The 18,556-nt window shown below is 39.8% G+C and overlaps 2 protein-coding genes and 1 long non-coding RNA gene across 3 annotated transcripts; 1 reads left to right on the forward strand and 2 right to left on the reverse strand.

The window, feature by feature from the left end:
* Window positions 1-420: 420 nt before the first annotated feature.
* LOC110059261 (zinc finger protein ZPR1-like) lies at window positions 421-10,200 on the reverse strand. Its single transcript, XM_089293247.1, has 13 exons — window positions 9,953-10,200; window positions 9,086-9,247; window positions 7,446-7,536; window positions 6,895-6,965; window positions 5,216-5,459; window positions 4,535-4,566; window positions 3,879-3,945; window positions 3,442-3,525; window positions 2,998-3,074; window positions 2,355-2,465; window positions 1,691-1,777; window positions 1,387-1,455; window positions 421-843 (listed from the first exon to the last, which is right to left on the reverse strand). The coding sequence occupies exons 1-13, from the start codon at window positions 10,052-10,054 to the stop codon at window positions 715-717; spliced, it is 1,326 nt and encodes a 441-aa protein (XP_089149373.1). The 5' UTR covers window positions 10,055-10,200; the 3' UTR covers window positions 421-714.
* Window positions 10,201-10,251: 51 nt separating this feature from the next.
* On the forward strand, window positions 10,252-15,112 carry LOC110059260 (mitochondrial import receptor subunit TOM40 homolog). Its single transcript, XM_020765963.2, has 4 exons — window positions 10,252-10,475; window positions 12,392-12,552; window positions 13,232-13,333; window positions 14,193-15,112. Exons 1-4 carry the CDS (start codon window positions 10,298-10,300, stop codon window positions 14,739-14,741), a joined length of 990 nt encoding a protein of 329 aa, XP_020621622.1. The 5' UTR covers window positions 10,252-10,297; the 3' UTR covers window positions 14,742-15,112.
* A 74-nt stretch (window positions 15,113-15,186) lies between these two features.
* Window positions 15,187-17,887, reverse strand: LOC149109832 (uncharacterized). Its single transcript, XR_016208272.1, has 2 exons — window positions 17,291-17,887; window positions 15,187-15,715 (listed from the first exon to the last, which is right to left on the reverse strand). It is a non-coding gene; the product is annotated as an uncharacterized LOC149109832 (long non-coding RNA).
* Between the last annotated feature and the right edge of the window lie 669 nt (window positions 17,888-18,556).

The following is an 18,556-nucleotide window of genomic DNA, read 5'->3' on the forward strand; positions in this document are numbered from 1 at the left end:
AAAGATTGGTCTTCTTTTGAGGGCTAATTCACATTTTCCGACGACCGTCCCGGACCGTTTCACATGGGAGTCCGTCTCGGGAACTTTGTACCGTCCTACAGCGGGGTTACTAAGGCTTGCAGTACAAAAACTACTTCAAATCTGGAACCATTGCGTATGTCTCTGTGTGAGGTTCTGATTGTTTCTGGTCACTCGACCGTAAAAAGTAGCCCTGACAATCGAGAAAAAACTGTGCGAGGAAGCGTACGCATGCTTAAGAGGAAGAATATTAATGGGGGTTAGATCTTTCCCGCGGTCTGGATCTGCCAGCCAACCTTAAGGTCTTTCACTTTGAGGAGACGCCGAAACGTTTACATCTTCTTACAAGTCTGGCAGTCTTCTCTAAAATTCGATTAAAAGAGAAAACCAACAAGGCACAGCTCTTCTGCAGTATTTTTAATATTACAATTTAAAATTATTTCTTGGGCAGTACCAGGCTGCTTCTTGCATAGATGCTAGATGTGCTACTAGCGTGAGCACTACATTCGGTCACGCAAGTAACGGAAAATGAGACGACTACAACAGAACCAAGCAAAAGTAACCGTTCTTCAATAGTCAGGCATTCTCATTTTCAGAGCCCTCGGATACACAAGCCAGTGGTCAAACTCGAGTCCAGGGTCCCCGGCTTCCCAGTCAACGGTCGGAACTGAATGCTCCAAGCAGCAAAGGTCAGTGTCAGCTTTGCTGAGCTTCTTCATATCCTTCGGTCTTCATGTCTGAAATTCCAAGCTCGTCATTCTGTTCCTTTGTTCTTTCGTAAAGAACCACTTCCAGTTCAGGATCAGGGTCAGGCGCGTATAAATTCTGTAAAAAAAGAGAACAAAATAAATTGAGGAGCACTTCTTCGTAACGTCTTTACACAGCTTGCAGGAGACTGAATAGACTTTCAAAACAGTCATTGTTTACATATCTAAAACCTCGCAGCTTGCTTAGCTATACTACCCTGAAACTCATGAGGTCGACTTGTGGCAAGTCTGTAAATTGAGTGTCCTAATGGTTAACAACGCTGGACTCCGGATCGAGTGGTCTGGGTTCGAACCATGCCCAGGATATTGCGTTGTGTTCTTTAGCAGTACCTCTCCCCCGGGGAAGGGTTAGGTCTTAACAAAGCTATTAACGGAAACCTCCGGTGAACCAACACATCATCCAGGGGTAGTGGGGGACGGGCAATACCCCGAAATCTAGCTGACTGGAATGCACTTTAACTTAAATTTGTTATAAAAGGGGAGCAGGACAGAGGAACGACTACGGCACGATGAAAAACTCCAACCTAACCTCCCTCCCAGGGGTGGTTTTTTTTGAAACTTGGAAACAAAACAAAGGGACGATACAGGATGTGAAGTTTACCTGAACGTAACTGTTTCCGGCCGGGTCGTCCAATATTATTTCCACGTTCATTTCTTCACCTCTAATTATCTGTAAAAAGAAAGAAATCGAAATAATTCAGACTATAAATGCAGCGGAGCGTTCGCGAATCATCTCAAACACCTCAAGGACAATTCATGAATGATGAGTTTTCTTCAGTGTCTACACGGAATTGGGGAAGGGAGGGGAAGGAGAGGGTGTGATCTACTAAATGAGTGTGTGTGGGTGGGTGGGTGGGGGGGGGGGGGGAGGAGGAGGAGGTTAAATAGAGAGTGATGCTTGTTACCTTATCCAGGCCGCTCAAAAATGTTTTCAAGTTCTTATCAAACAGGGCAGGACTGTCTCCCATACCAAATGGATTCACTGACTGCAGCTGTTTCAGAAAGAGAAGACAGAGAAAAAATACGTAAGATTTGAGAATTGTAACATATCAGTGTATACCGTAATAAGAAATATGAGAGCATGAGAGACAGGGAACGTTCTAGGTCACTGTTCGGTCTCAAAAAGCTTTCAGGAATTCTGCGAGACGAGCGCTCAAGTGTTGTAGAGTGGTTGTAGTTTCTAGACATTCGACTGTTCCCCTAATCTTAGAGCAGTCTCTCTATTGCTCAAAGAGTCCAATAATGCTAAGCGAATTGAAGGTCGACTAGCAAAAACAGAGGAATCGAGCACGATATTCGAGAGGTAAGGCAATATCGTGCTCCGCGTCCTTTCCCGCGGATTTAAAAGCAACAGGAAGACTACTCGCGGTCTAAATATAACTAAATTTCGATCGAGACTCCAATTCAGTGGCAAATCTTCGCAAAATCTCTCCCATATCAACATTGCACTTGGCGCAAGTTTTGGTCTTCTCTCAAAATGGTAGATGCAAATAGTGCAAATTTTCTACAATCGAAGATTTCATAAGGAAGATTTTCTTGGTGGAAGAGAAACCACAATCATTTGCTCACGTGATCTTTCATATTACTCAACAGGCCCTCCAAAGTTGTGAACCGTCCTCCCAGTGTGCCGGCGGTGCATGTGAAATCCAACGAAGGAATGATAACTTCACAAGTTTCCGACTGCAAGAAAAACATTACAAAAATATCAAGCAAAAATATAGACTAGACTTCGCTTAGTCAGTTGTGGGTGACGCGAAAGAAAACTGCAACAACAAAATGGCCGCGCGAAATCCTGGCACGCTCCCCGCTCCCAGGATTTCGCGCGGCCATCTTTTCCTCGCGGTTTTTTGTTTTTGCGTCTCGCACGACGGACTAAGCTCAGTGGCGGGTCAAGACCTTGAGCTAAGGGGGAGGGGGGAGGGGGCAGTTGTGTTTACTTGCCCTGCCGGCTTTTCTTTCTTCTGTCATTTCTTCTTTTTTTACCCAAAATAAGCGAGGGGGGGGCGGCCCCCCCCCCGGGCCCCTCTCCTAGATCCGCCACTTAAGCTCGTAGTCTTTTGCTACTCGTAGTCTAGCAAAAGTAGGGACCCTAATGCCTTTTTCACGCTGGTATGTTTAAGTAGCCTGTGTAAACCGGGATAGGTCAAGGCATGATTTTATCTTCTCGAAAATCAAGTTTAAATAGGCGTGTCGTAATGAACCGCGCACGCACCTTCAACACATCCCTGTTTAGGTCAACAGGATCTGTTATTCTAAGAGTAATTCTTGTTCCCTTTGCTTCTATTCCACCTGAAGGAAGACGCAAAAGAATATCTTCAGCAAGACCAGTTTCATCTTTTCATTACAGCTGAAACGAAAAAACTATAGAAGAGTACCAATTGACTAACGGCAAGAAAGGGTAAAGAGGGGGTAGGGGGAGGGGAAATTAACTCTCTTGCTCTTCAACCCTCAACCCCTCCTACTACCGGTAAGGTCGTACATGCCTCGCAAAAATGATCACATGCAAAAGACTGGCACCATTACGTTAAATTACGCACGAAAAAAAATGAGACGCCGCGTCAAACGAAAGGCGCGTGAAAAGTTCCGCCAAAACTGGGCCCATCGAGGAAACTTGTCACGGGAATTTGTAAATTATTCAAGAACAACTTATGCTTACCGCCCGACTTGACTTCATTTGTCCTCTCGCCGCAAGCATCACAGTTTGTTGCCATGACAATCACTTCTTTAAAGTGCGGAATGGCTGACGTGTAGGTTAAGGGTGATTTACACAAACTTGGAATAAATTCTGTATTTCAGTAAAGAGCTCTGCACTAAATAAGGATTCCCTTCAATCCTCTTGGCCCGATCTCTCGCGCCATCTCGCCCCTAACCCCAGCGAAGAATTCCTATGATTTACAACCTGATTTCCCTGAAAAATTCCTTGAATTTGCGTCACCGTACCCGAAGAATTAATTACAAGTTCAGTCAAGTAACCAGTCTACATGTTGCCTTCTTTGAAAAGCGACAATAGCAATGACATGGTAGAGGACCCGCGTAGAAACCAGTTAAGGCTGAAGTGGCTTCCTCTCTAAGTATTGTAAATTATTAGGATACCAACAAGTTTCATTCTAGTTTCTGCAGGTGCATTGCACAACGGACAATTTGTTGGGAAACTCAGCACCTGCCAGACGAAAAGAAAACGATACCACACATTAGCATATACCAAGCCAGTGAACACATGATACATCTTGTGTGCTCTGAGTCGTCTACCAAATAGTGAATATCTACTCCATTTACTAGTTTCCAAACTGAAAGTCAAGTCATGTACAATGACAATGGCATTGTACCGAGGTAGATGCTGTTGGTTATTCACAGCTAGGTGCATATCAACATTTAAAATACTAGCCCGAGTTTTCTCCATGTGCTTTTTCGACTATTCCCTCAAAAAAAAAAATGTTTCCCAAATCGTTGTCTAGATATTTATTTGTTGTTCTAATATGAATCTACTGGCGTTCTCTCATTGGCTATGCTACTCAATGTCCATTCTGTTAAATGGTAAATAGTGAGTAGCCATTAGTAGTGTGTTTTGTCCTTGTCAATAATCACGCGATAGAAATCTGGAGGTCATAATCTCATTGCTAAATAGCTCACAAAAGGGCAACATCAGTTGTCTTGAAAGAAAAAAAATTCTAGGTTCTGGACTGCTATCCTCTATAGCATCAACTTAAGTTAAAAAATAGTCAATAAAACAGTTTTCTTAATTTCCTTACCTCATCTTTAGCATTTTTCTCTTTTTTATCTTCTGCATAAAGAGAATAATTTTTGAAACACAACAACTTTACTTACAGTCACCCTTTATTTCTGTATTGCCATTACAACTAGCAATATTTAAAATAGTCCAAAGACAGCTAATGGTTTTAACGATTGAATTGTCGGAGTGAGTAGAATTAAAACCTCAAGTTGATACCCTAGCTAATTTTACCAGTTACATTCATTTGGGGAAAACACTTTAAGCTGGCTCAAGAAACAAAATCGGTCAAGGTACAGTTTTAATTATACAATAAGTTTTAAGATAAGTTAATTTCAAGAAGGCATTGCTTCCTACTTGAAACTTTTGAATGTTCAAGTAAATAATGGATACTCACTCAACTGTAATCTCCACAAAACAAAAACAACAACAACAACAACAACAAAAAAAAACCAACAAAAACAAAAAAATGAATTAAAACAATTCATATGTATTTCAAGGTAGTGTATATTCAGTGCTGTAGGCTCAACTGCAAGTGCTCAAACTAATGCCAGAGTGTTGTTTTAATTTCTACACATTTCTCTCTTTTAATAGACCATGCCAAAAGTTGCTAGCAGCCCCCAGGCAGTAAAGAAGAATTATGTACAGTGAAAACAGATAAAACATTTCACAAAAAGTCATGCTTCCACATCACTGCCCTTACCTTCGTCTTTATTTTCCTCCTCTTCAGCTGCAGGTTGAATGCCTAGTTTAGCATCCTGTTCCGGTTGCCGAGTGTAATGTACAACAGTCATATGGGGATCCTGGTCTGGAGCCTGGGGATTTTCTATAAAGCTGTTGCCAGATGCATCATCAAGGACAAGAGTGAATTTCATCTCACTATTACGACACTTCGTCAGTTGTGATATAATAATGTCAATCTTAGCGGCATTATCAGGATCAATGATCTGTATTATAATAAAAAAAAAATTTAAAAAACTCAAGGCAGGTAATACAGTGTCAAACAACCCTGCAAAAAGCATATGCTAATCAATTCAGTTTACTCCAAGGCCCTAGTTTTTAGTGCTTAATGGAAGATGCTTATTGTGGCAGAGCACTCGTAACAGATGGAATATATCTCAAGTTCCAAAAACAGTTAGTGAACAGGCTATTATTTCTGAAGGAAACGATAAACAATAGCTATCTAGTGTTATAGACAAATAAGAATATAAAATGTTCCTTTAGTTACTCAAAGACAAACATGCAGCATTGTTTAAAGTGCATTGACCAAAAGCTGTCAATGTAGACTACAACTTTTGCCGTGATTCTGTTCTCATTCAGTCTGTGTATTAAAAACTGACGAAAAATGACACATCTTTTCTTGTCTAAGTTGCCCCTAAAATGTGTCAGATTGCATCTCCAGCCAGATAACTTTTGAAAATTTTTTGGCAGGCATGCCCCCTTACCCCCTAGAAGTTTGCATCCTTCGGACACCTGATTTGCAAGCACTGGCTACTTTAAATTTTTAGCTGACTACTTCTCAAAGTCTGTGGAGAACACTGAACACGTACATGTGGATATTTCATTTTTACTGCTGCATCTTTCAGCTAGACAACCTGAAGTTCAAAACCTGACTAATGATTACATTTTTGGCCGTTGTCGATCATATTTATAACAGCAACCAAAGACCCTTGGGAAGAAGAAACAAACAAAATACTAATAGTAGATGATAATCTACCAGTCATAACACATGGCCATGACCTTTTGAACCTGTTGAAGTAATTAAACTTCTCTTTCCTGAGAGGTCTGCTAACATGACTGATGATGGTGAAACATGAAATTATTGATTGTGCAGGAATCATGCATTATTGAAAGTTGCAGTAATAACCTAACCAGTTAATATCTCTTTTACTTCCCAGTTTTATATTTTTTTAATGGGGTTTAACACACAGAAGACTTGTCCTAATGGGTAATGTTTGGCAAGTAATGATGTAAGTGCTGAGTAGCCCAACAGTTAGGAGTATCAAACATGTTTGATTACAGTCCAAACGAACAAAATGTTTTGCAATGTTTGATCAAATGTTTTACGACTTTCAAACTTAATCAAACATGATCAAACAAGGTGTCCAAACAGAAAAATATTTGGTCACCAAACATTTCCCATATGGTCAGGTCTTAATTAAGTCCTCAGTATGCTTCTCTTCCTGCTACTCTTTGCACTGAAGTTTTCAGTGTTCCAGACCTTTTTCTTGCTCTGCATTTGGTTTCCACAGTTTGACTTCAGGCAAGTATATCCCCAGCTCAGAATCAAGATCTGGATCTCATGTTTCGCCAATAAATCTTACCATTATTTACAGTTGATGATAGGTTAATATTAAAAACCGTAATATTTGCTGAGTGTACCTTTCTGACAGGCTGATCTTGCCCCAAGCCAGCAATAGCACGTTCTAAGAGCCCTTCGATGGTGTTGAGTTCTGAAAGTAATTTTCAGACATACATGAATGGGAATCATGGGTATGAAATTGTATATGATAGTGATTAATAGGCTAGTGTTTTTCACATCAAAAGTTTCTTCTTGTTTGTACTTTCCCCTGGTACATTGGGGTAATAGTCTGAGCTTTAAGTTCAATAATGGGGTTTCAAAAAGAATGCTCTGAATAATTTTATTTTTTATTATAAATAGTCATGGGTTTATATTTTTCACAGTTTTATGTGAGTTTTTTTTTTTTTTTTAATTTTTTTTTTTTTTGCATGCAACCTGCTGCCTTCCACTATATCTATAAGCATCTCATGATATCATTGATAACTTTGAAATTTTCACAGATATTTCCATTGAGCATTGTATTGTGAGAAATCATCCCTAGAATATGTTAAGAGTGAGTAACAAAATTTGAACACCAATCTTACTTCAAGTTACTGGGGGAAAAAACTGCTGTTTTCAACCTTACATGTACCTCCTTTTTGTGAGAATGCAGGACTCTCAAACTCCAGCTCTGGAATAGTGAATGAAGCTGCATCTGATTTCACAACTTGTCTATTCAAATCCTGCAACAAAACACCAAATGATTTCAGTCTGGTCAGAGAATTTTTATAAAGCATGTGTCTGTTTGGGAATTTGTTAGTGAAGAATGATTACCGGTACGTAGTTTACTTATTTTAAATCCTCATCATGCCTATTAGTGGGCCGTTATTAGAATTCAGTGATTACATGTGCATGAACATACAGTTGAACCTCTGGTTGTGACCACCTCTCATAAGTGACCACCTCTCCTCAGTGACCAGTTTTCCAAAATACCAAAAGTTGCCATTAATCAAATCACTATAATTCGAACCTCTTGTAAGCTGCTGCAACCACATTCAAAGCTAAAAGTTTGAAATTTGCTTTTGTTTTAACCTCTCATAAATGACCACTGACAGATAACAGAGTGGAAATCGGATAATAAGTTGTTGTTCCGTTTGACTTATTACCGTAAGTAGTTTATCAGAAGCAAACCATGACACTGTGAATAACTACATGTACTATGGAGAGCTTATTATTTAAACATCAAATATTTTTGTGGCTACTAAAAAGTTATTGCATGGTTTAGATGTGCATTTTTGGCACATGGGCTAAGTCTCTTCAGTTACCATATGCTAATGAGGCAAACTTTTGACCCAACATGGTCTAAGCTCTTGTAAGCAACCACCTCCTGTAAGAAACAACCTAAGCTTAACATTTTGGATGGTCGCTTATGGGAGGTTTGAATTAACAACTAGGAATAGTTACACTGTTATTAGCTACATGTAACAGTATGCACACAAACAAATTTATAGGTATTACTTATTTTTATAGCTGCTTCTGCTGTTACTAATAACTTATTGTTAATTTTTTTTTGTTTTGCTTCTTCTGGTGTGAAGAAATAATAAATTACACAGCAAGGGAGCATTCAGCCAGCCCAACCATCCTGTGGATGCCAAGTTTTAATTTTTTTGCCTGTTAAGCACTTTAATTATAAATTGTTGGCTTGAACTGGTCCCATTACTCAAATCAATTATGGATGAACACTTTGTAATTGTTCTTGGTTTACACCCTGTGGTACACAAACAGCAATTGGTTTTGAACAACAACATGTACCTCCAGTATGTAATGACCATATGGCAGAATATGTCTTTGACACAGAACTGGTAATAATTTCAGTTTGCGTGTGGAAAATGTTTAACTATACCCAAGGCTGTAGGGCTCTACATGTACATGTACTAATCAATAGTTGAACCAAAGCATTTTATTTCAGGATCCTGGAAGAGGACTATGTATGTGCTAAAAATAAAACAACTGTATGAAAGAGTTTTTTTTTTTCTCCCTGAAATTATTCATATTGTTATGGACCTGAAACTTCACCTTCCTCAAGGAATTAATCGAGAAAGAAAAGTAAAAGATTTCTGCTCCTTGTGTTCCGATTCATGTGACTCAATTTGAGATGCTTTTCCATGCCTAACATCCTAACAAGTGCTTTGCTTGTGGCAGTATGATGGTTGAGCACCAGTCTTATGTTAGTATCACAATCATAATCAAGATTTCAGCATTTAAAATAATCAGCTTCCACAAAACCTGTACCTCTGGTGAAGAAACTGACAGCTTCATTGTGCATCCCTTTTCTTGTATTCTTCCTGCCGACTGGATTTCATTGTTTGTACATCCACAGTGTGGACACTCAAATGACATGAGAATTATCTCTTTGAAGAATGGAATTCTGGTAAGAAGCAATCTGGTTGTCCCCTGTTTCATCATAAAAGAGAAATAATTAATTTGGTCATGTTGGTGTACTCCAGGTTGTCATAAAGTTCTGAGTCCCCTATTATCTTGATCTTCACACCAGCAAGTTTCAGGTTTGTTTCTTTGAAACTTAGCCTGTTTCAGGCTCTCAGTTTTTGGGGGCAAGTGAAATTAAAGGGGAGCAAGGCGAAGAAGAGAACGTGGAAGATCAGTGCTTTTTTTTTTTTTTTTCACTCATTATTCGTGTCAGCTTCCCTCTACAAACCAATTGCCCAGAACAGGTTAGAGTGATTTAAAATGTCAACAACAGAAAAGTTCATACGCAACATCATTATTCATAGCAGTTCCTTGTAAATAGGGACTGGCTTATTGTCCCCCTGGGGTGGGGGATCTGGCATACATGTATTCCAAGTCATTTCAACACCAGCTGTACCAGGCATTTGTTCATTTAAAACGGATGATGTCTAGGGCACTGTAAGTGGTACATAGGCACTTTAAGCCTTATTCGTCTCATTCATTTATAATCTGATCTTTACATAAAAGCTCTTTATAGGAAAACCGTTCTCAAACCTGCTTTGCAAGGATTTCTATTCCTTGATGCATATATAAAGTCCTCGAATGTAAAACTCCACAATATTTTATTAAATAAACCCACGGAATGATTCAGTTAACACTGTAAAACTTGTAGAACTTTCATGCAGTACTCACGTTTTTTTCGCAAGATAAACACAGGCTTTCGATGGCGGTGGTTTCTGGTTCATCATCAGCATCGATATCCTTAAATAGCGGCCCTTTGGGTTCTTCGTCCATTGCTTTATCTTAACCGTGGCGTTTATGAAAGTAAACTTTAAAATTCCTCGAAAAATCGACCAAAATACTACATCTCTTTACCCCACGTTCTAAAATTTCTGCAATTCACTGATGTAACCGCACTGAAAAAATGCAGGCTCATTCACCTTGATACCAGTCTCTCGCCACTTTTAACATGGCCGCCGATCGAAGAGCCAATCAGAATGTTACATCAGCATTTGCACATGGTTCACACGATCCAAGATGGGGAATGTACTAGCGGCTTCACCGTCGAATCCCTCATCTTCTAGCAACGTCACCTCAATACCGCCGCCTCCACCCCTTACGGCACCTCCTCCTGTAGAAGCCAAGCCGCCGCCATCGGAGAAACAGGCATCCAACAACCCTGGGACGTACGAAGACTTACACAAGGCATGCAAAGGTAGGCTGCACAGAGGCAGTACAACTCTCACCGGCTTCGAGGTTTTTTTCCGGTTATGTAAGACTTCTGTCGTAGTAAAGCTAAATCACGAATGTTTAAGGTCTTCTCATTGTACTATAGAATAATATGACGTGGCTCGATTTCCGTAAATTTACGGGATGTTAAAATTTAGCGCCGTTAACGTTATTTCAGCTGATATATGCATTGAGCTTAGTTAACGTAACTTTTTACTATGCTTAAGTAGAAATTGAATTTCTGGATCCGTTCACTGGATAAATGCAGTCATTATGAATCAGCCCATCTACCGTTTAAATGCACGGCGATTCTAAGATTTCCAAAGAGATTTTACTTAAGACCGGATTTTTACAAATTATTAATAGAGAGATTTTAACAAAATCTCATGTTACAAGTATCTGTACTACTCTAGTGCAATATATACTGTAGTAGATCACGCCTACCTCTCCCTCACAGTGTCTTCGCCCTGAACAAGTTTTATAATAAAAAAAAAAAAGTGAAATAGTAATAACCTGTTCGTTGTGCCACCACAGATCTCTTGAAAAAAATTATCAATCAATCAAAGCAAATTCGAGTGCGGTGTCTTGTAGATTTTGGACAAGGAGACAGGAGGTTATCACGCTGTACCTGAGTAATATTTTAAGTTTACCATCAAAAGGGACTGCTGTACTTTTGAAAACAGTCATGTTCACATGGTCACAGCCTGTCAATTTGTGGGGTGCCTGGCCCTTGATGAAACCTTTACCAAAGAAACACATGAATCCCATCATCATCATTATAACCTTCTCCCGACTTGCGAGATGGAGCCTTGACATGGATCTACAGCCTGGAGAATATACTTGTATCTCTTGAACTTTGACTTGCCAAAACCAATAACTCAAACTTTTAATGTTAAGCCACATTTTGTGTGATGCTGATATCTTTCTGGCATGCCTACAATATCGATCTTCGCAAGGTTATCCTCAACAAAAGTTCCTTTTCAATTATTGCAAGACAAATGGGTTAATACAATGTAGATATTAGCATCACCAGATCATCAGAAGTTTTCAGTTCAGTCACGCACATTTACTGTATCACAACTTGTTGATGTTGTCACCTGAAGTACCCTCTCTGATCTGGAACACTGGAAATTGTTACCTACATTAGTTGCTGATTTTTCCCACACCAGCTTCTTGTGTTTAGCTTTTGGCACTTGAGGTTAGACTGAACTGCACACAAAATAAAACTTGAAATATCTGAGTTGCAAAAAGGGAGTTACAGTGTAAACTACATGTAAGCTATCACATCAATAAGTTTATTGCTACTATACTGCCTTTGATATGCTCCCTTAAAATATTTTCAGTGGTAAACGCATTGGTTAAACACAATGTAACTTGACAAGCATAATGATGATAAAAATCAGGATTGAAGTATTTCGCTTATCAATGTCAATCCAAGATTAAAATTTGATCAAAGGTTAATTTCTCAAGTATGGTTATTCCAACCTGAAACATCAACTACTTTCAGGGCAGGTATATGGTGAAGAGGTAAGAGTGCTTGTCCTTTATCATGGTGGCCCAGGTTTGAATACCAGACCCAGTGTCATTAGTGGGTTGTGAGTTTGCTGTTGGTTTTCATTTCTGCACCAAGGGTTTTTCCAGGAGTTCTCCAGTTTTCCTCCCTCTACAAAAACAAACACTCCAAATTCTTATATTTTAATCTTGATTTACACATACAAACTCCATAATAGTCATAACAAGTTTTTCAAAGCTCTTTTGTGTTTCATGGATAGAAACATGTAACTTTTCCTTGCAAAGGTCCTCCTTGTAATTCAGGATATAAATTTCCTTTCTAAAGAAATGAAATATTTGGTTTAACACTCATTCAGTGATAGCACAGTCTTAACTTTTGTTACTTTACAGATGTCTTTCCACAGCCATTTGAAGGCTGTAAGCTGGCCATCAACAAGGGCCTTAGCAATCATTTCCAAGTCAGTCACACCCTTCAGCTCAGTGGGATAGGCCCAGGAGCGTACCACTTTGGAGCAACTTATGTGGGAAATAAACAAATGGGTCCTAATGAGGTAACTGAAAGTACCATAGACATATCCAGAAAACATGTTTACATCTTGTTGCCACCCAGTTCAGACCACATGATGATTCATTTGGGAGGTTACAATTGTGCAATTTGTCATGCACAACTGAGTGCATGAGGGTACATATATGTGCAAACAGAACAATTATTGTCAGTAACCTTCCAAATAAATAATTGCGTGATCTGAATTGGGTGGCAACAAGCATGTAAACACATTATCCGAATCCCTCTATTCAATATTTTTATTACATCTGGATTTTCGAAAAGGGTGTTAATAAAATGATACCCTTGTGTAGGTGTTTTTTCCCTCCAAATTGGAAGTTATAATAATTTATGATCAAAAGAATGTCAGTTTCTTTTTTCTTGTCTACTCACTTATCTTCCTTCCATTTCTTTTCTTTTTTTCTTTCTTTTTTTTTTGCTTTATATTGCTTAAATTGATTTTTAGGCCTTTCAAGGAGTCACAAAATCAAAGTGTATAACTTATTTTCTGCAAAGGAACTCACTTTTCTTTAAACACTATTTTCATAAATCCAGTCACATACAAGTTGTATACACATAGATGTACATTGTAGAAACAGAATGACAAAGTGGCATCCACTTAGCTTGTACGTGAGTTAATGAGGTTCAGCTTGCATTGACTGCATCTTTTGTGGTCGTTTTTGTAGGCATTTCCTGTAATGCTCGGAGACATAGACACAAATGGAAGTCTTAATGCTCAAATTATTCACCAATTGACAGACAGAATCAGGGGGAAAATGGTGGTTCAGGTAACTCTTCAACTATAATTTGTGAGTCATAATTAGCAATTAGCCTGGGATTTCTGTTTGATGACAGTTGACAGGCCAAAGGTTGAATTAGCTCTCATTCCATGGACATTGAGAATGAGTTATCTAGTTGTTCAAGTATATTTTTATCTAAATTTCTTTGAAAGAATAATTTCCTACTTTAAAATACAGTAGTATTAAACCTGACCCTTCAGTTAAACTGCACAGACTGAATTATCACTTGAAGCTTTCAGCTGAACAAGTGTATGTGCAATCATCCATTTTTGTAGTTGGATATTGTTGTTTTTGTTGTTGTTCAGAGTTGTATAATGGCAAATGTCTTTCTTTTAGTTCTTGTGGAAATATATTGATCCAGTAATATTTCTAAATCTTCCTTAGAAACTTCAGAGGATCAAGAAAACATTACTATTTTGAAAACTTAGTACCTCTAGCCACAGCACATCTAGATTTAGTATAAATCTACTAGTGTTCTATCAAGAATGCCATTCTCTGATTGGCTACGGATCAATATATTTCCACACAATTCTGTGATAGATAGTGAGTAATGTAGCAGTGTGCCCTTGTTAACAAAATGACGGCTGCTTCTTGGCGTTTGTTTTTCTTTGCGTTTATTTAGATAAAGTTTTGAATGACTTGTAGATTTATACTAGAACAATTAGATTATTCGCTCTCGATTTCTATGCGTGATAGCAATCTCAAACTCAATCTAATTGTTTAATAGACTTGTACAATAGCTTAGTCAATAAAATTGCAGCATTTACATGTACATTATTTTAGTACCAAGATATTTTAAAGGTTTTGTGTATTAATGAACTTAACATGTTTTGGACATCTTTTGCAGACACAAAAATCAGTTTGGGTTCTAGTCCAAAGTGATGCCGAGTATAGAGGAAATGACTTCACTGCAAGTCTAACTGCTGGCAACATAGATATAGTTAATGGTTCAGGAATCCTTGTAGCGCACTATCTTCAAAGAATGGCCCCACGTGTTGATGTAGGTGGTGAACTGCTTTACCACTATGGCTCTGGGCAAGAATTAGCTATGATGTCTCTCGCTGGACGCTACACATCAGACAGGTGGATAGCTTCAGCAACTGTCGGTCAGACGGGATGGCATTTAAGTTACTGGCACAAGGGCAATGAGAATGTTAAAGTTGGCGTTGAGTATGAATACAACACAAGAGCACGCGATAGTTCTGTTAGTGCTGGGTATCAAATTGAGGTACCCAAATCCAATATTACGTTTCGTGGAATGGTAGACACAAATTGGACAGTGGCTGCTGTTATGGAAAAGAGACTTCCACCTTTGCCATTTGCATTTGTATTGAGTGGAATGGTGAATCATTCTAAGAATCAAGCGCGCTTCGGGTTTGGTCTCAACATTGGGTGAGGACCTTTACCAGCACCCAAGTGTTGTTGTCTTTTTTGGACTATTCTGTGGAGGTAAAATTCTACTGTTAATGCTGTCTTCTCTCATGGGAAACAGCTGCAGGATTGTCTTAACTTGCTGGGGAGTGTTTTATTTCAGAATTGAACATGTGGCATGTACAGAATAAGAACTATATATGAACAAAACTCTACGCTTTGTATTTGAGAACAAGACTGACTTATTTGGTACATGTACGTATCTGAACCTCAAAGGAAAGGTCGAGCTCTGAATCGCTGTCAATTTTTAGACATGGGGCATCAGCAAACGTCCTTTGTGTTTTTTGGTTCAAGAATAGGAGCTTAATAAAATGCAAATATGCAGTGTTTGTAGGATTTTGCATCAGTTTATGATGATTAGTGCTATTGTTTTCTTTTTCTTTTTGTTTTTGTTTTTTTTTTTTTTTACAGTACATGTATCTTCCCAGGAGTGATGGTTGATTTCCAGCCTATTTTGAAATCTGGTTGTGATCCTCCTTCCAAGTGTCAGGGAATGCTGGCTCACAAAATGGCTGGAAATTGAGCCTACAAGGGTGGCAAATATGCAATTTCAGCTTTCCCTCATCTGGATGTGACAGATTTATTAAAGTTTCAACAAAAATGTTCATCTTACTTGTTAAGGGGGTGACATACCACAATGCTGTGCCTTTTGCTCTCACATTATCTCTTTGAGGGTTTCTGCAATGTATAAAGAAACTCTCAGTTTTACAGAGGATAGGAATTTTAGCATTTTTTGATGATATTAAGGGTGGAAACCGAAAAGGAGTGTCAAATTTAGAAGATTTGAGGCAAAGGGGGAAAAATAATTAAATGAATAGACTTCTTTAATTTAACTTGTTTTAAATTCACTTTTTGAATTCCATCCTGATTAAAAGGGGCAACTATCAAAGACATTAAGACGGAATCCACCAGAAGTTCGAGTAACAAGTGGACAAAAACCTAGTACTTACTTAATCCTCTTCGTTCCTAAGTGGAACATAGGTCCTCAACTAGCGCGCGCCACCTAACCCTATTTTGTGCAGTGCCTTTTGCCTCATTCCACGTAACATGCTTCGCCGCCAACTCTGCCATTCTCGTGCGCCTCCAGCTGTTTTGGGGTCTCCCTCTCTTTCGCTTCCCCTGTGGGTTCCACTCTAGTGCCCTCTTGACTACGTGTCCATCTGGTTTCCTCAGTGTGTGGCCGATCCAGCCCCAAGCTCTCTGTCTTATCTCTTCCTCTATCGGTCGTTGCCCTGTTTGACTCCAAAGGTCCTTGTTGCTGATTTTTCTAGGCCACCAAATCCGCAAGATGTTCCTCAGGCTCTTATTGATAAACACTTGCAACTTCTGCTCCAATCCGCACTCGGCCACTATCCCCCTTTCTCACTTTGGCAATCCTTAGCCTGACTTTTGCCATCAACAGGTGGTGGTCTGACCCAACGTCTGCTCCACGCATCGCGCGAACGTCCTGCAGTGAGCTCCTCCATCTCTTGCTAAATGCCAGGTGGTCGATCTGATTCACAATACCACCATCAGGAGACCTCCATGTCCGCTTGTGACACTCCTTATGGGGGAACAGCGTTCCACCGATTACCAGTTCATTTGCCTGACAGAAGTCCGCCCATCTCTCACCATTTTCATTCATCTCAGCTCTTGCTCCATGTTTACCCATCACCTCCTCTCTGCCTGTGTTATCCATTCCCATCTTAGCATTCATATCTCCCATGACGATCTTCACATCTCTACATGGCACCTGCTCCAAAACCATCTGTAGCTGGTCGTAGAAATCATCCTTCACCTCCTCCGTTGCCTCATTTGTTGGGGCATAGCATTGCAAGATGGTAACCTTCTGCCACCTCGAGTTGAACCGGGCTCTGATTATCCTCTCAGACACTGGCTCCCATTCCAGCAGACATTGTGCAGCTTCTTTGGACAGAATAAAGCCAACTCCTCTCTCATGATTTTCACCTTCATCCATTCCTGAGTATAGCACAGTTTCGCCTGTAGCTACCCTCAACTTCCCACAAGAGTTCCATCTCATTTCACTTACTCCTAGAATACTAATACCATACCTCTGCATCTCCTTGATCACCTGTGCGCACTTACCAGTCTCAAACATTGTCCTAACATTCCATTGCCCGATCTTCACACACGCTTTTGGCGACAGCAATTTCGTCGGCGGTTTATGCGTCATTCGCTGCTTCGCACGTTGTTCCAACCGGGTGTTAACATCTTTTACCCCTGCTTCCCGATAGGGTGCAGTGGTAGTTCTAGCTTCGGTTTCTGTAATAAATAGCATTTTCTGGGAGCGGGTTATCAGCCCGCCGCCCAACCCCCAACCTGGAGGACCAGGGGCTGTTCTTCGTCTGGCCTCTACCCTTCGACCAATCCGGCATGGTTAGACCTGCCAGGGAACAAAGTCCCCGCCGGCACAGCTCTCCGGGTCATGGAGACACACAAGCTTCACCACCACGGCAAGGTGTCAGCCCAAGGTGAAGCAAAAAAAAAAAAAAAAAAAAAAAAAAAAAAAAAAACCTAGTACCGAGATTATTTACATCGTATTGCAAACTTCTGTACGACTGTTTTAAATATCTTCTCAAAAAAAATCATTTCTAGCAACACCAAACGTCGAAAACGAATGTTGAACTTCACACGAAACACTCGAAAGTACTGGTGAAGTGAAACTGATGATGAAATTTTGCCTGTGTTTGCACAAGTTCTCTGGACTTTGAAATTTATTTTGTCTCGTTCCCATGGGAAATTGTTTTCGGTGTTATTTCAGGCAATTATTTATGTATTTAGCTTTAAGAAAATGTAAAAATGACCGTAAAATACTTAAAATTATTCTGGTACCAGATTTTTGTCCACTAAAACCTGAAATTGCTCGATTTTCTATCGGATTTCGCGTTAAATACTGGCAATCTCTGGTATACACGGTGTGAAGTGTTACCAGAGGGGGATTAATTAATTCACCCAAGCTTTGGGGCGTCTTGATGAATAGCATGACGTCACTGTTTTTGCGGACTGAAGACGTTTCTAGCCCCAGTCCCTAAGTAAATCTTGCAAAAAATCGACGAAGTAGGGAGTGGTGGGGCGAGGTCGATTTTTTGCTCTCACTCCAATTTACGCGCGGCCAGAATACAGCAAAGCTCTTCGTACAGGAACGGTCGCTACACAGGCTAGCTGCCGGTGTTAATGTTACGCAGGGGCAGATCTAGGGGGAGGGTGTAGGGGTTGCAGATCCCCCCCCCCCGCCCGAGGTAACATGCGGCTTTCTAATATAACTTGTATGCTCCCAAAAAAATTTATGTGGTTTATTGGTGTTAAGCCATTCCTTGGTGGTACACCCCCACCTAACAAAACTCATGGATCCACCCCTGTTACGACTTCCCATTCAACAGTTTGGAAAGTTCCGCTCTTGTAAGTCTTCTTGTACACAATGGCGGAACTAAAATTAACGCAAACTGCCAATATTTCAAGACCTTCGAGGGGTTTTTGGTAACGTAGAACAGAGAAACGACAATTGTGAACGCGGGAATCACTTGACATGATCATAATCCTTGAAATGATAATATTTTTTAACCTTTCTGTTCCACTGTACCAGTTATTTCAGCTTAGCTTAGGAAAATCAATCACGTTTTGAAATCACGCTAAGAGAAAGTGATCACGTTTTACGTACACGACTCGCGTGTATAACACTATAAGAGACAAGTCACGCGTGTAACAAACGTGGAAAGATAAATTTGCATTTGAGCTTGACAGCTATTTTTTCTATTATTTATTTTAGTCACTGATTCAATT

The sequence above is a fragment of the Orbicella faveolata genome, unplaced genomic scaffold (assembly GCF_042242905.1).
Source record: "Orbicella faveolata isolate gen_17 unplaced genomic scaffold, um_ofav_v1 contig_25, whole genome shotgun sequence".
In the NCBI taxonomy this organism is placed as follows: Eukaryota; Metazoa; Cnidaria; class Anthozoa; order Scleractinia; family Merulinidae; genus Orbicella; species Orbicella faveolata.

Coding starts and splice junctions, on each gene's coding strand:
- LOC110059261 (XM_089293247.1), bottom strand. CDS start 10,054: ATGGACGAAGAACCCAAAGGGCCGCTATTTAAGGATATCGATGCTGAT. Junction 3,075..3,441: donor AAATGAAGTCAAGTCGGGCG/GTAAGCATAAGT, acceptor GTCTTCCTTCAG/GTGGAATAGAAGCAAAGGGA. Junction 1,778..2,354: donor TGAGTAATATGAAAGATCAC/GTGAGCAAATGA, acceptor TTTCTGAAACAG/CTGCAGTCAGTGAATCCATT.
- LOC110059260 (XM_020765963.2), top strand. CDS start 10,298: ATGGGGAATGTACTAGCGGCTTCACCGTCGAATCCCTCATCTTCTAGC. Junction 10,476..12,391: donor CTTACACAAGGCATGCAAAG/GTAGGCTGCACA, acceptor GTTACTTTACAG/ATGTCTTTCCACAGCCATTT. Junction 13,334..14,192: donor GGGGGAAAATGGTGGTTCAG/GTAACTCTTCAA, acceptor CATCTTTTGCAG/ACACAAAAATCAGTTTGGGT.